We start from the raw sequence: 19434 nt of genomic DNA on the forward strand, positions 1-19434 counted from the left end.
AGTTTTAAGCTACAAACTTGCAGGGCTGTGGCCACGTATGTTGGCAACTAGGATGTTCTACTCAGATGATGTAAACGGTTTAAATGAAAAGCTCTCTATGCCCCGCGGGTTGCACGTAAGTCCTGCGGATGGGGCTGAAGCACCTGAGCGGGGAATGGGGATCCGCAGTGAGTGGGCGGATGTGGGTCGGTGGTTGGATCCAGGAAAATGTCTGCAATTCGAATTAATTTGAACAGTTGAATTAAACAAGTGGAGTTTGTGTAGGGATTACAAACTAGAATGTGAAATAGAAAACGCTTGCTGGGTAGCATAGACTGTGTCACACTGACACCCAACAAAACAGCATTTCTATTAATATTTTTATCCCAATTCACTCCTGAGGCCAAGACTCAGCACTGCTCAGTACCAGAGACTTTCATGGGAACACGACCTGGGGTATGAGACATGGAGGACTACGCCGTGTGATAATTTAGGTCACTAAACATTGCTTTAAAAAAGAAATAACTTTTTGAAAATTGTTATAAATTGCATTGTTTACTTATAATTCTTATTCTGTTTCACACTTGAGATAAATTACCTTCAAATACATGTCAGATATACTTGTTCACATTTAAGTCAATAATATCTAAATTTAATGTAATTTATAATTTACTATCTGTTCATTCTGAGAGTAATTAGAAAGTTTATTTTAAAACTAACGTATTTAGCTCTTTGTTTTCTATTTCTGAATGTTCTGTCAGGTGTGGACAACAAACTGTAAAATATATGGATTTTTAGAAGACGTTGGGATCTATTTTCACCTAAACAATCATCAATTTTGCAGTATTTCTATGGGTGTTTAGTAGGGAATTATATTGTCTTCAATAGGAACCCTAAAGGAAGTAAAAGTAGGTGATCAAATAACCAGTAACTTCATTTCTACCCTCAATATTTTTATGGCAGTATCCCTTAGTTGATATCAACTGTAAAGTATGTTTACTCACATTCTGACATTTGGAAGTTTTCATCCATAGAGAAATCACAATCAATTGAACTATTATGTTTAGATGGGAAAATTAATATATTTAACATATTTTCAGGTAAAAATGAGAAGTATGTCCTGACATCACCCAAAGGTACAAGAAGCTATATTAGGACATTTAAAAAATATGTAGTGAATGGGATGGATTTTGGGGATCTTTAGAAGGTACATTATTGTTTTATGCAGTATTGTTAACTAGCCATTTTGGTAAGAAAGAAGTTTCAGCATGGACTTCCATGATTCCAAGCAAGGAAATGAGTTGATAGTGCAACTTTCCATTGAACACAGAACAGTAGAGGAGAAGCTGATTATAGACAAAAGTTATCAATCCATTTTGTTATCGGGAGTTTTGTTGCTTGTACAATTTTCAAAGCAGCAAAATGGGCATATTCACACAAAAAATATTCAGAAAGATGTACCTCCAGTCACAGGAATGTTTTGACATATGTCTCTTTGTAATATAATTATGAAACAGATGCAAATTATTAATAGTTCAAAAATTCTAAACACAGGAACTAGTTTCACCTAGTATATATTTTAAATAAAAAATATCCATTTTTGAACACAGATGGAACAACTGAAATATTTACCACTGTTAAACCCCGTAGTAAGGAGAGATTTTATTCAAAAAGGTTATTACAGTAGAGAAAATGTTCAACCACAAAATCTGCAAATGTTGCAAAAGTCAGAGAAAAGAGCTTTTCTTTTCTGCTGGGAGTAAACAGCTTAGAAAAATCCTTATATGTGGGAGTAGAGGAACCTGCGGTGTGACCTATTTGTTTATCAGGGAATGTTTTATTCTGAAGTCACCTACCCTTGGGAGCAGAAGTGGCAGCAGGGTTGTTCTGAGTTACAGTGGTCAAAGGTGTTACTACATTCACGGCCTTGGGAGTGGGAGGTTCATGTAAAGTTTGATTAAGTCATGTTACCAAGCATTGTTCCCTTTGATAAGTCAAGACAAACAATTTGGTAATCAAAAGGATGGGAATTTGGAAGGTTTGCATCTGGTTTTTTTTTTTTAGGTAAACAAAGGGCCTGTCACAAGTCTTAATGAAATTAATGGGGAAGGGTAGTTCTTGATGGACACCTGGGTTGCTTCTTCCTTTTGGTTATTGTGAATAATGTTGCTATGAACATGGGTGTACAAGTATCTCTTTGAGTCTCTGTTTTTAGTTCTTTGGAGTATACACCCAGAAGTGATATTTTTGATATGTTAATGCTAGTTTAACTTTTTAAGGACCTGCCATACTATTTTCCATATTAGCTGTACAATTTTACATTCCAACCAACAGTGAACAAGGTTTACAATTTCTTTGTAAACACTCATTTTCTGATTTTTTAATAGTAGCCATCCTAATGTGTGTGAGGTGGTATCTCATTGTAGGATGTTTTTAAAGAGTTCAGAGGACAGCTAAGAAATATGACAAGTAAAATAAAATCCAACCAGGTATTGTGATATTCAGAGGCTGAAATATTCTGTAGTAAGTGAACATCTCAGTTAGCTTGAGGGAAGACAGGAGTCAGTGTGCACTCCCATGTCCTCTACTTGAGGAAATATATGTATGGTAGCAACATCACCATTTCCAGGACAGCAGAGGATGAGGGTGGGGGCGATTGACCAGAGTCTTTTTGCTTATGTGGATTTTTCCTTAGGAAAAATACAAAGGATCAAAACGATAGAATCAGAAAGGGGGATAATGGACAATTCCTCAATCACATAGATAGGTTAGAATATTAGCCCTATTTGTGATTGCTAGATTTAAGGATCAAAAAAAATTTTTTGTTTTTAAAGATTTTATTGGGGAAGGGGAACAGGACTTTATTGGGGAACAGTGTGTACGTCCAAGACTTTTTTCCAAGTCAAGTTGTCCTTTCAATCTTAGTTGTGGAGGGTGCCATTCAGCTTCACGTTGTTGTCCTTTCAGTCTTAGTTGTGGAGGGCGCAGTTCAGCTCCAGGTCCAGTTGCCATTGCTAATTGCAGGGGGCACAGCCCACCAACCCTTGCGGGAGTCGAACTGGCAACCTTGTGGTTGAGAGGACGCGCTCCCACCAACTGAGCCATCTGGGAGCTCAAATGCAGCTCAGCTCAAGGTGCCGTGTTCAATCTTAGTTGCAGAGGGTGCTGCCCACCATCCCTTGCAGGACTCGAGGAATCGAACTGGCAACCTTGTGGTTGAGAGCCCGGGCTCCAATCGACTGAGCCATCCGGGAGGCAGCTCAGCTCAAGGTGCTGTGTTCAAGCTTCGTTGCAGGGGGCGAAGCCCACCATCCCTTGAGGGACTCGAGGAGTTGAACCAGCAACCTTGTGGTTGAGAGCCCACTAGCCCATGTGGGAATCGAACCAGCAGCCTTCGGAGTTAGGAGCACGGAGCTCTAACCTCCTGAGCCACCAGGTCGGCCCAGTAGGCATGATCTTGTTACAGACTACATTCAGAATCCTGGGCCTTTTCTCTCTTCTTTACCATTATCTCTTCGCTTACTTCACTGGGTGTAGGCTGACGTCCACAAATTTGAAGTCAAGAACCTGATTGTGGCCAGCTCCTTGGTTCTGTTCTCTAGTGGAATCCACTATACAATGTCATCTTTTGGTGGGTTTCATGTTCTTGGTGATTTTGGATGGAGATTTTCCCTGTTTAGGGAGTGGGCAGAGGTGTGTCCATTGGCACCCCCTGCCTCCTAAGTGTTTTCAAGGCTATCACCATCAGACCCAGGAACTCCAGGTGGGCCAAGCTTAAAGTGAAAGCTCTCCAGTGCATTGTCCCTTCAATTTTCCTGTGCTGTGTCCTGCAAATGCTGGTAAATGTCATTGTTCCTATGTTCATGACTAGCAATTTGAGCAACAAAAACATCACAAACAGAAAAAGTTTCAGATAGTGTTTCATTGTTTTTCTGGACAAAGCCAGAGAATCATTACATGCAGCATTGCTATACTTACCTAAGGTTTCATGTTTGGGGCTCAGGCTCTGGGCTTCATGGTTTTCATCCTGCATAGGCACATGCAGAGCATTCCACACATTCACAGGACCAGCATATCTTCCAGGTCCTCCTCTGAGTCCAGAGCTACCAAACATCCTTCTCCTGGTGAGCACCTCCCAACTGGTTCCTCTTGAACACCAATTCAGTAATCACTCTGTGTTTCCCATTGTCAGTCCCTTTCTGCTCCTGAAGACGTGACTCCAGTGTCTCCAGGGTCTGCTTTGCCTGGTTAAGAAATATAAAATCTCCTAATCTTAGGAGAAATGTGTAAATAGGGTGACAAACATGAATATAGAATTAGATGCAAGCAGAGACCTCATGGCTTCCATAAAATAAGTGGAATCTGTTCAAAGGACCTTTCTCACCACCCCCCACTCTCCTCTGGCCTGCACCTTTATCAGCCAGTCCCGATGCTGAGTTGTAGACATTCTAACATCTTTTCCTAGTTTCAGTTCTCCCTCTAATTTTCTAACCCTGGCTTCTGCCTCTAGCTGTGTGTCAGTGGCTGGCTAAACCGCCCATACGAGGGGCCAGTTCACATCTGTGGCCATGTGCTTTCCTTCCTCACCACAGTGTGTAATGAATACATCTTCAAACAAACAAATAAAATCAGCTGGCATTTTTAGGATGTTCCTGTACTCACGTGGTGGTCCACACAAATCTTGCATGTAGGCTACCCCTCCCTACATGGAAGTAGGTGGCCAACCAGGGATTTCCCCTGCAGATGCCTCTTTCCCAAGGCCGATCCCTTCAGACTTCTGGCTGGTTCACTGATTGTTTTTATAAAATTTCTCAGAACCAAGAGGCCAAAGAAAGAGGTTGATGACTCCACCATTACATTAAATGTCAATTAAGGGAACTTACATACTAGGCGTGTCTTGGGCAATGGCAAGACGACATAGATATCTGCACCACATAGCAGACACTAAGGCGTTATATAAGTCTGGGCAAGATTGATGGGGTACTGGGGTGTGAGCCAAGCCAGATAAGTGGAAAACGCCTACAGGCTTGCCTGGGGAAGCGCAAGGGCCTGTTTCAGGACCCAGCATGCCTGGAGCATGGGGGAGGGGATCGAACAGTCTCTGTGGGGATTTACAGGAAGCAATTTCTGTTCTGTCCCAATTCTAGCTGGATCTAGCTCAAAAGTCTGGCAGCAGTCACATCATTGAACAATCTCTCTCCACAGTATCCTTTTTCTTGCCTCATATCCCCACATATTATTAAGCACAGTATTAGTAAACATACATTATTATAAAGATCAAGACTTAAGGAATGCAGTCTGAAATCTCAATTGTGATTTCATGCCTGTAGTTACATAATAACCAGTACATAGATCAACTTTCTAATTATGAAGTATCATTTATTTATCACATTTATTATATCACAATACTGTTTCAAGACCATGCTTGAGGAACTTCATAACTGTATTCATTATAGGTGTTAAATTTTGTGTAATTACGTAATTCAACATAAAATATTTATCTCCCAATCTACTAGGAAGCCTTTGTGTTGGATTCACAATCAAGGAATTACCACCAAGTTAGGACATTAGTAAAAATGTCTTATATCTTGGGACAATGAAAAGAAATAAAAGCTATGGCATGAAGGATTTTGACCTCAAGGAAGTATGGGATAATATGCATGAGTTTGAGAGTGGGTGGGGGTATGAAGAAAGAAATTATAAAGAAATGCTTTTGACCCGTAACAGAAATCTCACTTGTAGAAAAGATCAACAACATAATAAATCTTCAATTAATATTCCTCAAAAGGAGAATGTTTCTGTAAGAAATAATACATACCAATATTTCATGCAGGACAATATTTAGAAGGAATTTCTTAAAGTTGAAAAATAACTTAAACAGTGCTAGAAACAAGTTTATAAAGTGTTTGGAAAAAAGAAATGGATTAAGTTTGCAGGCAACCAGGCTGACCTACAGAAATTACAAACCGAGGAGAAAATTAATGAATACAGTCAACCTGAGAAGTCTGTCAACAGTGGTTTCTGAGTTTCTTCATTTCAAGGAATTCCTCCTGGTATCAAAAACTCTTGTAATAAATATAGAGTGATTTTAAAATATCCTTTGCTACCTGCGCAATACAAGAGAACACACACAAGAGAAAAATCTTACAAATGTAATGACTGGAAAGGCTCTTAGCAAAAGCACACACCTTACGGATCACGAGAGAATGCATATTGGAGAAAAACTTTGTAAGTGTAGTTATTGTTGGCAAAAGTTTTACCCTATTCTTACCAAGTATTAGAAATTATGTACTGGAGAGAAAGCACACAAATTTAATTTGTGTGGCAAGGGTTTTATCCAAAGGTCAAACCTTAAGGTACATCAGAGATTTCATACAAGAGAAAAATACTTTACAAAAACCTAACAAATGTGATAAGGCTTTTGTCATATGTTCACACCTTTGTAGTTTTGAGAGAATTCATACTCAAGAGAAACCATACAAATGTAATCAAATGCCTGTAATTTGTGTTATATTTCAGAGAACCCCCAGACCAGGTCACCGAGCATTTAACTGGAAGGTTTAGAAGAGGCCAATTCTTGCTTTCTTTGCGGGTGTTTTGGCAAATCTGAATGGGTACTTGGGAAGACCTCTCGGGACCTTCCTGGATGCCGAATTTAGAGTTCTGATAACACTTTTGTGTGGCAGGCTGTGTGTGAGGCTTTGAGTTCATGTGGGGATGTTTGACATGTACCTGGGGATTACAGACAGGACCCAGGACGAATGTGTTCCTGATAGCACAGGAAACATCACTGGAGAGAACATCAGGCCTACTAGTTAGGGACTTGGCAATGAGAAGTGGGTCCTGGCAGAAGCTCTTTGGAGCTCAGTGGGGTGAGCCCACATCTTTGGGCTGCTCGACAAACCTCACTTCAGATGCTTTCTGAAGAGGCCATGTAGAGCAGGATGACCCCATACCACATGTCTTGACTGGTGACCAGTCACATGTCTTGACTGGTGACTGACCTGTGAAAACAGGGCTCAAGACAGGTCTCTTCTTGGTCGTTTGGACAGGCATTGGTCTCGTGGGATGCTGTGGGAGAAGAAATCTCATATTAGACAGGAGTCAGAATTATCAAACCGGATTCAGTGAAGGAATAACATACTCAACCCTATCATAGAAAACGTGGAAATAACGAGCAACTTACAACAAATGGAAAATGGCAGACTGATATAGAATGGGCAAATAAATAAACACTAGAAATTTCTCTACATTAACAGACAAAGAGAAACAACCCAATTTAAACAGACAACACATACAAAACTAAATTTCACAGAAAAACATGCAAATCATCATTGTACATTTGCAGAGATAACCACCTCAGAGGTGGTCAAGGGAAAGATTACAATTCCAATATGAATATTTTGCCTATTAGATATGATAATTCAAATTTTCCTTATATTGTGTGTTGTTAAAATCAAGGGAGAAAAACATTTCCCCCTATAATGTGGAAAGTGTAGATAGCAATTATCCTTCTGAAGGGCAGTTTAGGAGTATTTACAAAAATTAAAGATGCCTTGTGTTGATACAGTGTGATAGATGGCATCAGATGTGCACATACGTGTCTTCACCAGTATTTGCTGACCTACTTGTACAATAGCAAAAGAAACTGGAATGTGAAAAATACGCAAATAAAATGACTCCTACAGGCCAGCCTGGGTTTTAACATAACCTCACCCACCTGAGGAGCACAGAAGTGAAACAAAACAGATGGAGAAGAGAGAGAGCAGGGATCAGGGGTAAGACTCATCCTCACAGAGGTGCCTGATTCCGGGAATTCCTTCCGGGTCCTCTGCCGCATCTCTTGGGGCCTCATAGGAAATTTCTGTGGTAGAATTTTTCTCTGCTGCTCTTCTTGCCTGCAGAACAAGTCAAAAATCAAAATTGTCAGGATGCCCCTGCCCTTCCTATCTACACCAGTGATTGCAAACCAAGCACACTCCTGGGGCCCAGTTCCCGCCTTTGCTTTGGGGTAAGGGAGGCATTGAAGCCCCTGTGAACTCTGCAAAGGCAACTCCTTCCGTCACCCCGTCACCTGAGAGGCAGCCCTCATTTCCAGGAAGGGCCCCCTTTTCTACTGAGGTTTCAGCGTTCAACACTCTCATTTAGACTCTACTGCTTCTTAGCCTCCCATGTGCAGCATGCCAAGATATTCTCTGCCCTACCCCAGTGATTCTCAGGACTACAACGAGCTGAGTGGTCACCCCTGGAAGGTGTGAAGCTCTTGCTTACTTCTCTCGAGTTTTCCTGTCTCTGCCTGAGATGGCTACACAGAAAGAGTGGAGGGAGACACCATTTCCTGAGGTTCCATTGCCCAGGGATCATTCTGACCCGGAGATTCCTCACCTCTGTCTTGGTTCCTTCTCTCTGTCAAACTTGTTTAAGGACCCTGCAGTCTGGAGGTCTTGGGCCTTCATGAGTTTCAGGTTATCCTTCTTATTGGAGCCCAAGGGTTGGGGGGCAAGGGCCCCACTCCAGAACTTCCTGGGGCACCTCCTGCTACTGGCCCTGTGCCCAAAGACCCCACAGTTGTTGCACTTCACCTGTGGGTGAAGGAAGGTGGTTGGTGAGTCAGCATGCTCACGTGATCACAGGCAGCTTTCAAAGGTTGATATAAGAACAGTCACTTAGAGTTGAGTATTGGTTTGGGGGAGAGGACATAGACATGTGGCCCATTAGTTGCCAAAATACAAGATATTACGGTCCTGCCCAAAGACCATTTTAGAGAGGGATCAAGGAAGAAAGAATTTAGTGTCTGAAGGTGATGGTTATGAAATGGATTTGAGTATAGGACAAACACCAAGCTGAACAAGACACTACATAGGGAAGAAGGTTGATCCTCAGAGGATCCAAATGGGCCAATGGGCCAGGTGAAGACACTATGGTCCAGGCCAGATTCGGATACATAATACCTCAGTTATGGATACAGATGTTTTCATGTTTAAACTCATGGGGTCCGTGCAGACCCCCTGATTCTTGAAACGTCCAAGTCTCCATGTACTTTGGAATCTTTCTGTTTTGGTGAGGGAGTCCTTTGCCCCATTGGTCCCTTCTGTGGCTTTTTCAGGTTCTGGGCATGAGGGGGTCCTTGTGGCTGAGGGTGTATGCAATGACCTGCCGTTTGCCTCATGTCCTTGGGCTTCTGGTCATTCTCCCTCAGAAATTGACTGTTGAGTTTCCTAGTCACAAGAAAAGGACAGTAAATAATTATGTAGACAGATAGAAGTCCCTCATATCCCCCACTTCCATGAGGGGCTTAATGACCACTAAGTCACACCCAAAATGAGTTGGTTTTCTCATGGACAAATGTTCCATTTTGTGGTCTTTTCCCATCCTTAGTTATTCCCAGAATAGGACACTGCCTAGAAAGACCACTTGGTATAGAAATGGTGACATTAGTTTTGCCTGATTCTGGAGACTTTGTGATACCAGGGCTCCTTGTACAGTTCCTCCCTGAGAATTTCATTGCCATTTAGGCCTATGTTCCAGGTTTTCACCCAGCTACTCCCTGCAACTTTAAAACATCTACCAAGATTTATCAAAGCCAATATTAGGCAGCCAACAACCATGGATATTTGTCCCCACATATTTCTAGAAAACCCACAATTTTCAAAGAACTTCTTACTGAGAAATACTGCCAGATCCTCTGACAAAACTTTGCAAAGATTTGATATTTAAGCTAAGGAGTATCTGAAAATTTCATACCAGACCCTCATAAGCACATGCCAATTTTTAACAGAGACCAAAGCCACAGAGGGACAAGAACGAGGATGCCTATGAAAGCTTGCACATAGGTGCAGATTCACAGCAGGTAACTCACAAATAAAAGCCTGTTATGGTGAGAGACATACAATTCAGAAGCCTCCAGGCATGTTCAGGCAGAAATCCTACCGCCCACACCTGTACCCAGTAGGGACTCCCTCCAACCCTGCCCCCATGGCCCCTGACAGTCATCCTACCTCTCCTCCTGGTCTCCATGTCTCTGTAAAGTTGTGTGAGGCTGCTTCACTGATGGCTGAAATTTCCTATTCTGTACACAGCAGGCACTGGGATCCTCTCCTGGCATCAGAGGAAACCATAGCAGAACTTCCACAGTGGCAACAACTATCCATTTATCTGTCATCATGTCAATCTGATACAAAGAAAAGGGAATCAGGATACAATCAGAGGTCTGCACATAGGAAGAAGCCTTGTTATAACAGAAGATAAACACCTATGTTCTTGAGTTTTTTAATGTCATGCCAACCAGAATGTAATGTAACGGTTCTCTGCTCCAATCCCATAATGAGTGGCATCAAAGGGTGAGAGCTGAGTGTTTAGGGAATGCTGGTGGTCCCCAGGTGGGAACGGAGGCCACAACAGCTGTATACGCCTCTGTCCTGATCATTGTGTGTCCATTCAATTGGTCATTGCCCAAGTGTCCATGTTGTTAATTACTGAAATTCACCCCTGCTCATGGGAGGAGAACCTGACTCAGTACTGACACTAGGCTTGAAGTCCACCTCATTCCTCTTACATGTCATTTGCCCAACATCTCTCTTACTCATATCTCTCTATGGAATCCCAAGCTGCTTTACGAATTCTTTGCCCTGTTCCATTGAAAGCGTGTTGGAGTCCATGAGCATTGGTGCTGGCCCAGGGATTCTGCTGCCCTGTGGAAGGTGGAAAATGAAACCATTGGATTCTTCCCAGCCCTGGAATCTCCCACATGCAGGATGCAGTCAGCTCCCATCTCTCTTCCCTGCCTACCATCTCACTTGTGATACTTTCCTTCCAACACAGTACATACTCTTCTACTAGTAACATAGTACCAACCTGAGTGAGAAACAAGGTAATAAATGAAAACAAAAGTTTCTCCATTAGATTTAACATGTTTGATATATATGAAATGTAGATTCCTTATTAGAGATCTTACATAGTATACCATAAAATACTTGGAAAAAGACCATGTAACTGGTCTCTCAGAAAAATCAATACATTAGAAAACTTGGTATTTTACAATTCCAAGATTTAATAAAATTATGTATACTATATTAACTTCTTTTTAATAATAAATAATTTTCAAACTATGAAATACATTCCTGGAAATTCCTGAAATGAAATTCCTAAAATCAGAAATGTAATTCAAATGGAAATCATAAAGAAGAAAATAAAAGATAAAGTACTTTATGTCAAAACGTAGAACCTGGGCAAAACCTGTGTGCAGGGAAAATTTCTTAGTCTAAATTGACACATTATAACAAACATACAATTTATAAGAAATGTTCACCAAGAAACTGGATTCATAAAAACAAAATATTATAAAAGAAAGAAAAAGATGGTATTAATAAAAAAATAAATAGGATCTAATGGAAAAATAAATAAAATATATCAGGAAAATATATTTCTTTGAAATCAGAAATAGAATATATTACTACAAGCTGTCATAAAAAAATAAAATGTATCATCATATATACAAAAAAGAAAAGGCAATTTTGCCATAGAAACAGGAAAGAAATGATTTGGGAATGCTATGTCTAATCTTGGGACAAACATATTTGAAAATGTAGAATAAAGTATGTTTTGCTCTTCATTTTAATTGACCAAAATTGAGCAGTGAGGAAGCATGTCCTAACCATAAATTAAGGTAGAAATATTCTTGCTTCTATGTTGGACTGGGGACTTCACAGATGAGGCACTGCTCTGTTTTATTACAGGTTTAGAGTCAGGGTCCTGAATTCCACAGCTCAAAATAAGTTCTCATGAATACATTGGAATAAAAGATAAATTAGTAAATCACTTACAGTTTTTAAAAGCCCTCCATCAAAGGCTCCAGGGCTCCATGACTGCTCAGCCACCACCCCACACAAATCAGGTGCTGGGTGATCATTCCTTGGAAATTCTGACCTTCGTTTGAAGAGAACATTTTAGAAATATTTTTTGAATCAGGCTGTGTGCTAAGAAATAGTGCTAAACAATTAAGTATTCTTACTTCTGTTGCAGGAGGCTAGGCGATGCCTCTGCCCTGGCAGAGGGCAGAAAAGAGTTCAAGGACTAGCCGAAAAGAAAGTAAAGCAAGGATAAGTTTATTTAAGCAGAGGAGAAACAAGAGGTGAGCTACTCCATACACAGACAGGCCTACTCCTGCCTGGTAAAAGCGAAGCAAGGATCAGTTTATTCAAGCAGAGGAAAAAGGAAAAGCAGACTACTCCAGAGACAGAGCAGCAGCAGTCCTGCTGGTATTTGAGCCTATTATCAGTGTACCTTTAAATTAAGGGGCTGTACAATCAATTTGCGGGAGGAATAAATAGTCAGGGGTTTTCTGGGAAGGGTGGAGAGTTCTCTGTGGGCCATTTTGTGACCTTTTATGGTCTTTCTGTTTCCGACAATAGTGGCACTGCATGTGTCTTTTACCGTGCTAATAATGTATTATAATGAGCATATAATGAGTCCTATGGTCACTCGATGCCAGGTGAAATCCTTCCCTATGTTGGTTCTAGCTGGTGGCAGCTGGTCTTAGCGGCTCCCAGATTATTAACTATTTATCCTGTCTTGGGGTCTCGTGATAAGTTTCAAGGTCAAAAAGGGTTTAGATTTGTTCTGCAGCCAGCCTTCCTTTCATCTTTCACAGCCAGTCCTGCATCTGCAGCTATCTGCCTTTTATCTTCCTCACTTCAACACCTAAAATGGCCCTCTATGGACTTTGCTACTCTCGTATTTCTCAGGGGTAAACTGAGACCCCAAACAGTAATGGAAACTAACCTGTTGTCTTGCTGCCTGTCGGTAGCCTCTCAGATGTGTTGAAGCTAAAACACCACTGAAGACACGTTTACAATGTGACTGGGGAAGAGGCCACTGAGGGGAAAGTCCCTTCTGCAGGGACTTTGTCCCGCTCCAGGACCCCAGCACTTCCCTTCCTGATAACTCAATCAGCCTAATCTAATCACATATGATCTCATCACTGCCCCTCCCCGAAGGATGGAATGTTTTATTGGGTATTTACTATTCCTCAGCATCTTGATTTTAATCTTATTTGTATACACTTAAACAACACGCTATAATTTGGTGTTTGCAATTCCCAGGCATTTTCAAATACCCAGATATAACTATATGCTTTTAACACTACATACTATTTTTAAAATATTTATACATCTGTTCACAATGGGAGAGGTTGTGTCTGTGTAGGGGCAGGGGTGTGTGGGAAATCAATGAATCTTCTGCTCAACACTGTTGTGAGCCAAAAACTGCTCTAGAAAATAAAGCCTATTTTAAAAAATATTTACACATATGCCAACCTCCTGGTTGTTTCAGTGGGCATCTTGGGATGGGACAACTCAGTCTCCCCATCCCAAGGAGCTCACTGGAAACCAGGGCTTTGAAGAATCTGACCTTCTGGGCTCCTGTGAAAGCCAAGATTAAGAATGGCCTGGGGCCAGCTGAGTGGCTCAGGTGGTTAGAGCGCTGCATTAGGAAATGTAGAGGTTGTCGGTTAGACTCCCACATGGGTCAGTGAGTTGTGCCCTCTACAGCTAAGATTGTAAACGACTTTTCCTGGAGCTGGGCTGCCAAGAACAGCCAGAGCATGCTGTGGGCTGCGGTGAGCTGCGCTTGAGTGGCCAACCAATGACGGACTGCCTCAGCCAGGGGGAGTGGAAGGCTCATAATACCAGCATGGGCCAGAGAGCTGTGTCCTACACAACTAGACTGAAAAACAACGGCTTGAACCGGAGTGGGGAGAGGGGTTTAGGTGGAAGAAGGGGAGGGGGAGAAATTTAAAAATGTGTTTGATTCACCCCCAATAAACTTTAATTTAAAAAAATCTAATTATATAAGAGAAAAATGTTTTCAAAAATCAGGCTGGATAGACAATAAATTAAGACAGCAATTTATAATAGCTGAAAAAATGTGTTTTATTAATTTGGGAGAATGTGAATGTGAACTGGATATTAGATAACATTAAGAAATTTAAAAAAAATTGTGCTATAATAACCTGTGGGTCTTTGTTGTCTCCTACATCCTTGAAGAATTATTCATTAGAGAGAAATTTTATGGCTCACAACATTTATTAGAGAAATACATAATTCTAGGATTTGTATTAAAGTATCCCAGCTCCATTTCTCACCCAACCAGGAGAAGATTGGAATGGATGATACAAGACTGGCAAAACTCTGACGCATTTTGAAGTGGTCTTAAGGGAAATAGAGGTTCACTTTACTTTTTATCAATTGTGTGAATATTTAAAATTTCTACTTTGAAAGAAAATAAATCATTGCTGGGAAACTACTTTTACAATGAATTATTTTTAGGTCATTGCTGGTTTCATTTTTATATAAAGATTTGATATCTGTCAGATATATTCATAGGTAAGATGGACTTGCAACTTTTCCTACAGTGAAATCTAGTCCTTAAAGATACAGGAAAGACATGGGCCACTTGAATAATGGATCTGATAAACACTTATTTTCCTGTGACCTATTTGCATACAAGATGAAATTATCAGAGAGAATAGTGAAAATAGATGCATTTTCACTATGGAAGAAATCCCTCTGATCAGCCTCTATAATCCATGTACAGCCCTCACTTCTCATTTCATGGTGGAAGAAGCAGCAGAAATCTGGGCAAGTTCTTAAATAATTCTCGGTGGGTTTGGGGCTGGAAGTAAGATGGGGAGGAGTTCCCTGACTTCCGGTCTGTCTGCCTCTCAGACCTTTGCTATCCTGTTTTTTGACTCTATGACAGGACCCTATAAAATTTTCCCTTATGTATGTAGGTCTCTATAAGGAATATATTTTCCAAGAACTCCTCAAGGTTAACTGGGCACAAATTCATAACTAGAGTGTGGCAGCCATTGCTGAGAGAGGCATCTCATACACTCTGCATTCAAGGAAAAACCACAGACTGAGCTCCCAGCCCCCTGCATTGTGCTCCTGCCATCTGAGTCAACCCTTTCAAAAAAAAGTTCCTGGTAATGTAGTCCAACCAGTGGGCTGAGGCCTGCGCTGTCCAATAAGAACTGCCCAACTAAATCATCATTTGCACCTTTATTGACCAATCAGAGCAGATCCATAATCACCAACCAGAATGTATATTTCCAACCAATCAGGACAGTATTATTTGCATCAATCAGACTGCAAATTTGGATTTTTCATTTGCATAAAAGTAGGCCAATCAGAGAGTAGGGGGCGTAATTTATGAAAATTGACCTCCCCTTTGTCTCAGCAGAGTACACTTCCGGTTTCCACCAGAGGCTGCATCTCCGAATTTCCAAACTGTTTACCTGAGTAAAGTGTCTCTTTTTACCACACCCCATATTGTGGACTCCTATTGGCCTTAGACTGGAGGCAGTGACCTCTTGTTGACAAACCAAAACCAGCCACATTCCTAATTTCAGCCCACCTGAGGCTCTGATGAGTGGCAGGAAGGTGAATATTTTTCAACCAATAGGAGCGAGCCACACCCTGTGAGGGGCTCATAAAAAGCAGGCCCATCAGGCCAACCACATATCTGACTCCGGACTTATCACAAGGAGGGTCTTTCCTTTGGGTTTCGTGATGGAATCGGGAACAAAAAACCAAGACCCCCATAGCCCCTCCATCCGAAGCCCCACTGAACAGCCCCGGCTCCAAAAGAATTCCTTTGAAGAAAGGGGCTCAGCTGTGGAAGAGAAACCATTCCATGAAGATGGCAAGAACTTCTCTTCCCGGTTACAAGAGAACAGCACTGAAAGGCGAGGTAATGACTTGGGCTGTTTGTGTGGAGGGCAGAAGGAGGCGTACGATCCAAAAAACTGAGTGTCTTCAGTTCGGTTTTATTTTGAGACAGGTGATGGTGAATGTCACTTAGCTTTCCAGGGGTTTCTCCAAATGTGACAGTGATCCCCTGGAACCATGTTGCTCTGGTCACACTTGACACTGTGTGAACAGCCTCGGGCGAGGGCATTGCCCACAAATATAGGTCAGGGATGGACTAGAGGATTCTTCTGTATGCCTCAAGGGAGGTCAGCCACCTAAACTTCCTTTTCTCCAGGGTTAGAGCCCAAGACAGACAAGGAAGAAAATACCAAGAAAACTGAACTCAAAGGGAGAAGTAGCTGCCTTGCTCAATCAGGTAAAGTTTTATTTTTCTGGGAAGGCGGGACAGGGCACAGGTATCTCAGTCTCCCCAGGCAGGAAACTGGGTGCTGCTCTTGGCAGCCAGGGCCTTGCAGATCCTGGACTCTGGGAACAGCTGGGAAATGAGTTTTGGTTGTAACCTTGGTTCCTTGTGTGTCCAGAATGGACTAGTATTTGGAGGATGTCTGGTTGCAGGCAGTCACTGAAAGTTTCACTTTATCCACAGAAGCAGAATGCTGCTCCAATCGGGAGAGCTCCAGCAAGAGAAAAAACAGTTCTAGGGACAGCCCCGTTGATAGAACAGGTAGGATGTTGCTTTTCGGGCCAGAGTGGTGGTGACAGAAAAGCAGGAACATCCAGGGCGTGGGCACTAAGGGGGTTGTTCAGTGGTGGAAGTGGTTGGAGACTCTGGGATCCAGGGAGCATTTGGGGACTCAGGATTGGTGTTGTGCCGTCTCATGTACAGATGAGGGGTTGGGAAAGGAGCAGATCTGTGGGATTCCCTCAAGGGCGCAGGGTGATACCGCAGTGGGGGCCCCTGAGAATTGATCAGGCCAGTCTCTCACCGACATGCTTCCTCCTCAGGGGCTTCTGTAGGAGATGAGTGCAGTGTGACTTTGGAGAAAAAACGAAAGGTCCCTGATGCTGGCCACAGCAGCGACAGTGAGGAAACCGGGGATGCCCACCCCAGGAAAGCCCAGAGAGGGAGCACTGGGCGCAGCAAGCAGCGGAGATCCAGGTCCCCAGGAATCCAGCCACCTCCACTTCGGAAAAGCCTGGTGACTTCCCTGCGGGCTATGTCTGAGGCCATTTATCAGAACGTAGTCCAGATACAGAACCAGTGGGTTCCTTCCTCTCTGAACTGGGAGCAGCTGGCCCAGCTCCGCGGGCGTCTGTCTGTCCAGGCGCAGACCTTCTACACCATGGCCACTCAGGCGGCCTATGTCTTTCCTGCTGAGGCCTGGCTCGTCCCAGCTCCCCTTCCGGGTCCCTGGTGTCCAGCGGAGAATGGAAAAGCCCAGAGCTCCTCCTAGGAGAGAGACGTGGGAGGGTCCACCTCTTTCCTGACCAGAGATGGCTGAGGTTGCCAGTGGGTGAGATTAGGGCTCACCTAAAGGTACAGGACCCCATTCAGCAGATGCAGCTCTGGGAGGGACAGCAGAACCCTGTCCCTCACAGATCCATGCAGATGACCAAGCAGGACCTTTTTTCGATACTGTGTGTTAACAAATGATAGAACTTGGGATTTTCATTGGAAAGGAATTTGAAAGACAGACTCAGAATGGTGAACTCTCGGTTTCCTTGAGGACTAAATTTCCAAAGTGTAAATTTTGTGTTAGACCTTTCATGTATTTTAAATATCTTAGGAGAGCCAAGCATTATTTGAGCGTGAGAACAAATATCTGGGTGTAATTCTTATGTATTTAAAGTGTAAAAAGTCAACATATATTTCTGTCCTCCCTTTCACCTCCAGTCCATGGAGGACTGATATCCACAAGCCTTTAATTCTGTGTGGAGAAATATTTCTACTTTTCAGTTTGAAATCATGGTGAGATCGCCATGTCACTTTTGTTTCCCCTGTAATTACTACATATTAAATGCTTACGGGCCATATGTACTTATCCTTCAGCTGGCTCATATGATATGCCTAATTGTAAATTTTCTTCTATTGTATAGATTTCAATGTATCCTATTTTATTAGAAGATATTAAATTTAACATAAGATATTGTCATTTGTTTTACATATTGTATCTTATTTTAGTTTTTTTATTTGTATTTTACACTGGGATCATGAAATCTTTCATCAAATAAATTTTTTATGTAAGAAAAATTAAAGTTTTGGGATATTATTTCCTCCTTTGCCTTAATTTCATACTGATGAAATAAATATTTTCATATATTGTATATTTTAAATAATTACATATTTACCCATGTAAAATTGGTTTTACTGCCTGTGTGGGTTAAAAGGCTGTTTTCTTTTCACTTCTACTCCATCGATACTGGATGAGAACGGATGGATGGAAACATCCCGCAATAGACTTAGAAAAGCAAGCCTCTAATTTTGGGGAGGAAGCTAGGAAACTTCCTCAAAAACTATAATACATTGAGCAATTCCTAAGGCTTTCCCAAAGCCTGTTGATTGGAGCAAAATTCAGACTTGCTCACAAAAGTCTGACAAATCTTTTCATGACTATAACTGACTTCAGGTTGTTTTTAAGAAAAATTCTGGCCTTCTTTCAGATGTTGATTCCACACAGGTAACTCAATTCTTTGTCAATGGGCTAAACAGGACTCTTTCCTTCCTAGTTAAGAGAACCAGGATAGAGTGGGAAAGCATGGCCACCATAGATTTGGTGAATTTGGCCACTCAGCTTGCCCGTACATTAGATGAGCCACCGAAAAGTAAGATTGCCAAGATTTTTAATTCTCAGCCTTGGTAAATGAGAGGCCGTATGCAGTACTGAAGGACTCCAAATTTTTGTCACTACTGCAAGGAGCCAATGGGAATCTTGGATATTTTGCCTTCCCCTCTTGATCTGTGACAAAGGAACATTTTCAATACTTGCAGGACATTATTAATTCATGGTGAGGACTGTTCACACCGTGTAGGATGCCAGGATAGAGAGTGGAGAAGCTCTGGGGCACAGGAAAGAAATATTCTAAAGAGCTGACCTGGACTCACAAGAAAAAGAGGGGGGAAAAAGTAGTTGAAAACATATTGGTTAGGTAGGAATATCAGAAACAGAGAAGTAAATATTTGACAGTAAATACATGTCATTTTAGAAGGAAAACAGGACACAACCCCTGACTTGAGACCTAACACCTTAGACGCTGTTCTGCCTCTTCCTCCTCCATCTCTAGTTATGTTGAGAGGTCACCTCTGTATCTTGATGTTTTCAAAGGCACCAGCAGAACCTCTTCACCTGCTACCTCCACACCCACGGGCACAATGAGGGCTGCACTGACCCACTCCTTCCAAGTCCATGTAGAACCAACCCTGGTACCTCCCCTTGGAACAAAGGCTGCACTCAACCCGTAAGTTACCAGGGAGCCCTGGAGTTCAACCCTGGCCTCACCTTAGAAAATCACCTGTACCACTTAATTAAAGCAACACTGATGTTTTACACAGGTGATGATCCTTCTTAAAACCTCACGTTTTAAGATCCCAGTGGGAATCCAGGGCTGAGAACTATTTATCTGAGCCTTGCTTCTCAAGCTTTAATGTGCAAAGTAATCATTTTTTCCAGACCACACTCTAAAAAATTGTGATTCTGCAGTTTTGGAATAGGGCCCATGAATTGGCATCGCTAACAAGTTCCATGTT

The 19434-nt window shown here is 42.0% G+C and overlaps 1 protein-coding gene and 1 pseudogene across 2 annotated transcripts; both read left to right on the forward strand.

The window, feature by feature from the left end:
- The first annotated feature begins 128 nt into the window (after positions 1-128).
- Positions 129-3896, forward strand: LOC308489869 (vomeronasal type-1 receptor 4-like; annotated as a pseudogene). The gene is made up of 2 exons: positions 129-167; positions 3416-3896. The product of its transcript is annotated as a vomeronasal type-1 receptor 4-like (transcript).
- Positions 3897-15548: 11652 nt separating this feature from the next.
- On the forward strand, positions 15549-17143 carry LOC308489870 (protein FRG2-like; the record flags this gene model as incomplete). The annotated part of the gene is made up of 3 exons (XM_081031498.1): positions 15549-15729; positions 16024-16104; positions 16695-17143. The coding sequence occupies 3 exons, from the start codon at positions 15549-15551 to the stop codon at positions 17141-17143; spliced, it is 711 nt and encodes a 236-aa protein (XP_080887624.1).
- Between the last annotated feature and the right edge of the window lie 2291 nt (positions 17144-19434).

This window comes from Rhinolophus hipposideros, assembly GCF_964194185.1.
Source record: "Rhinolophus hipposideros genome assembly, chromosome: 21".
Lineage (NCBI taxonomy): Eukaryota > Metazoa > Chordata > Mammalia > Chiroptera > Rhinolophidae > Rhinolophus > Rhinolophus hipposideros.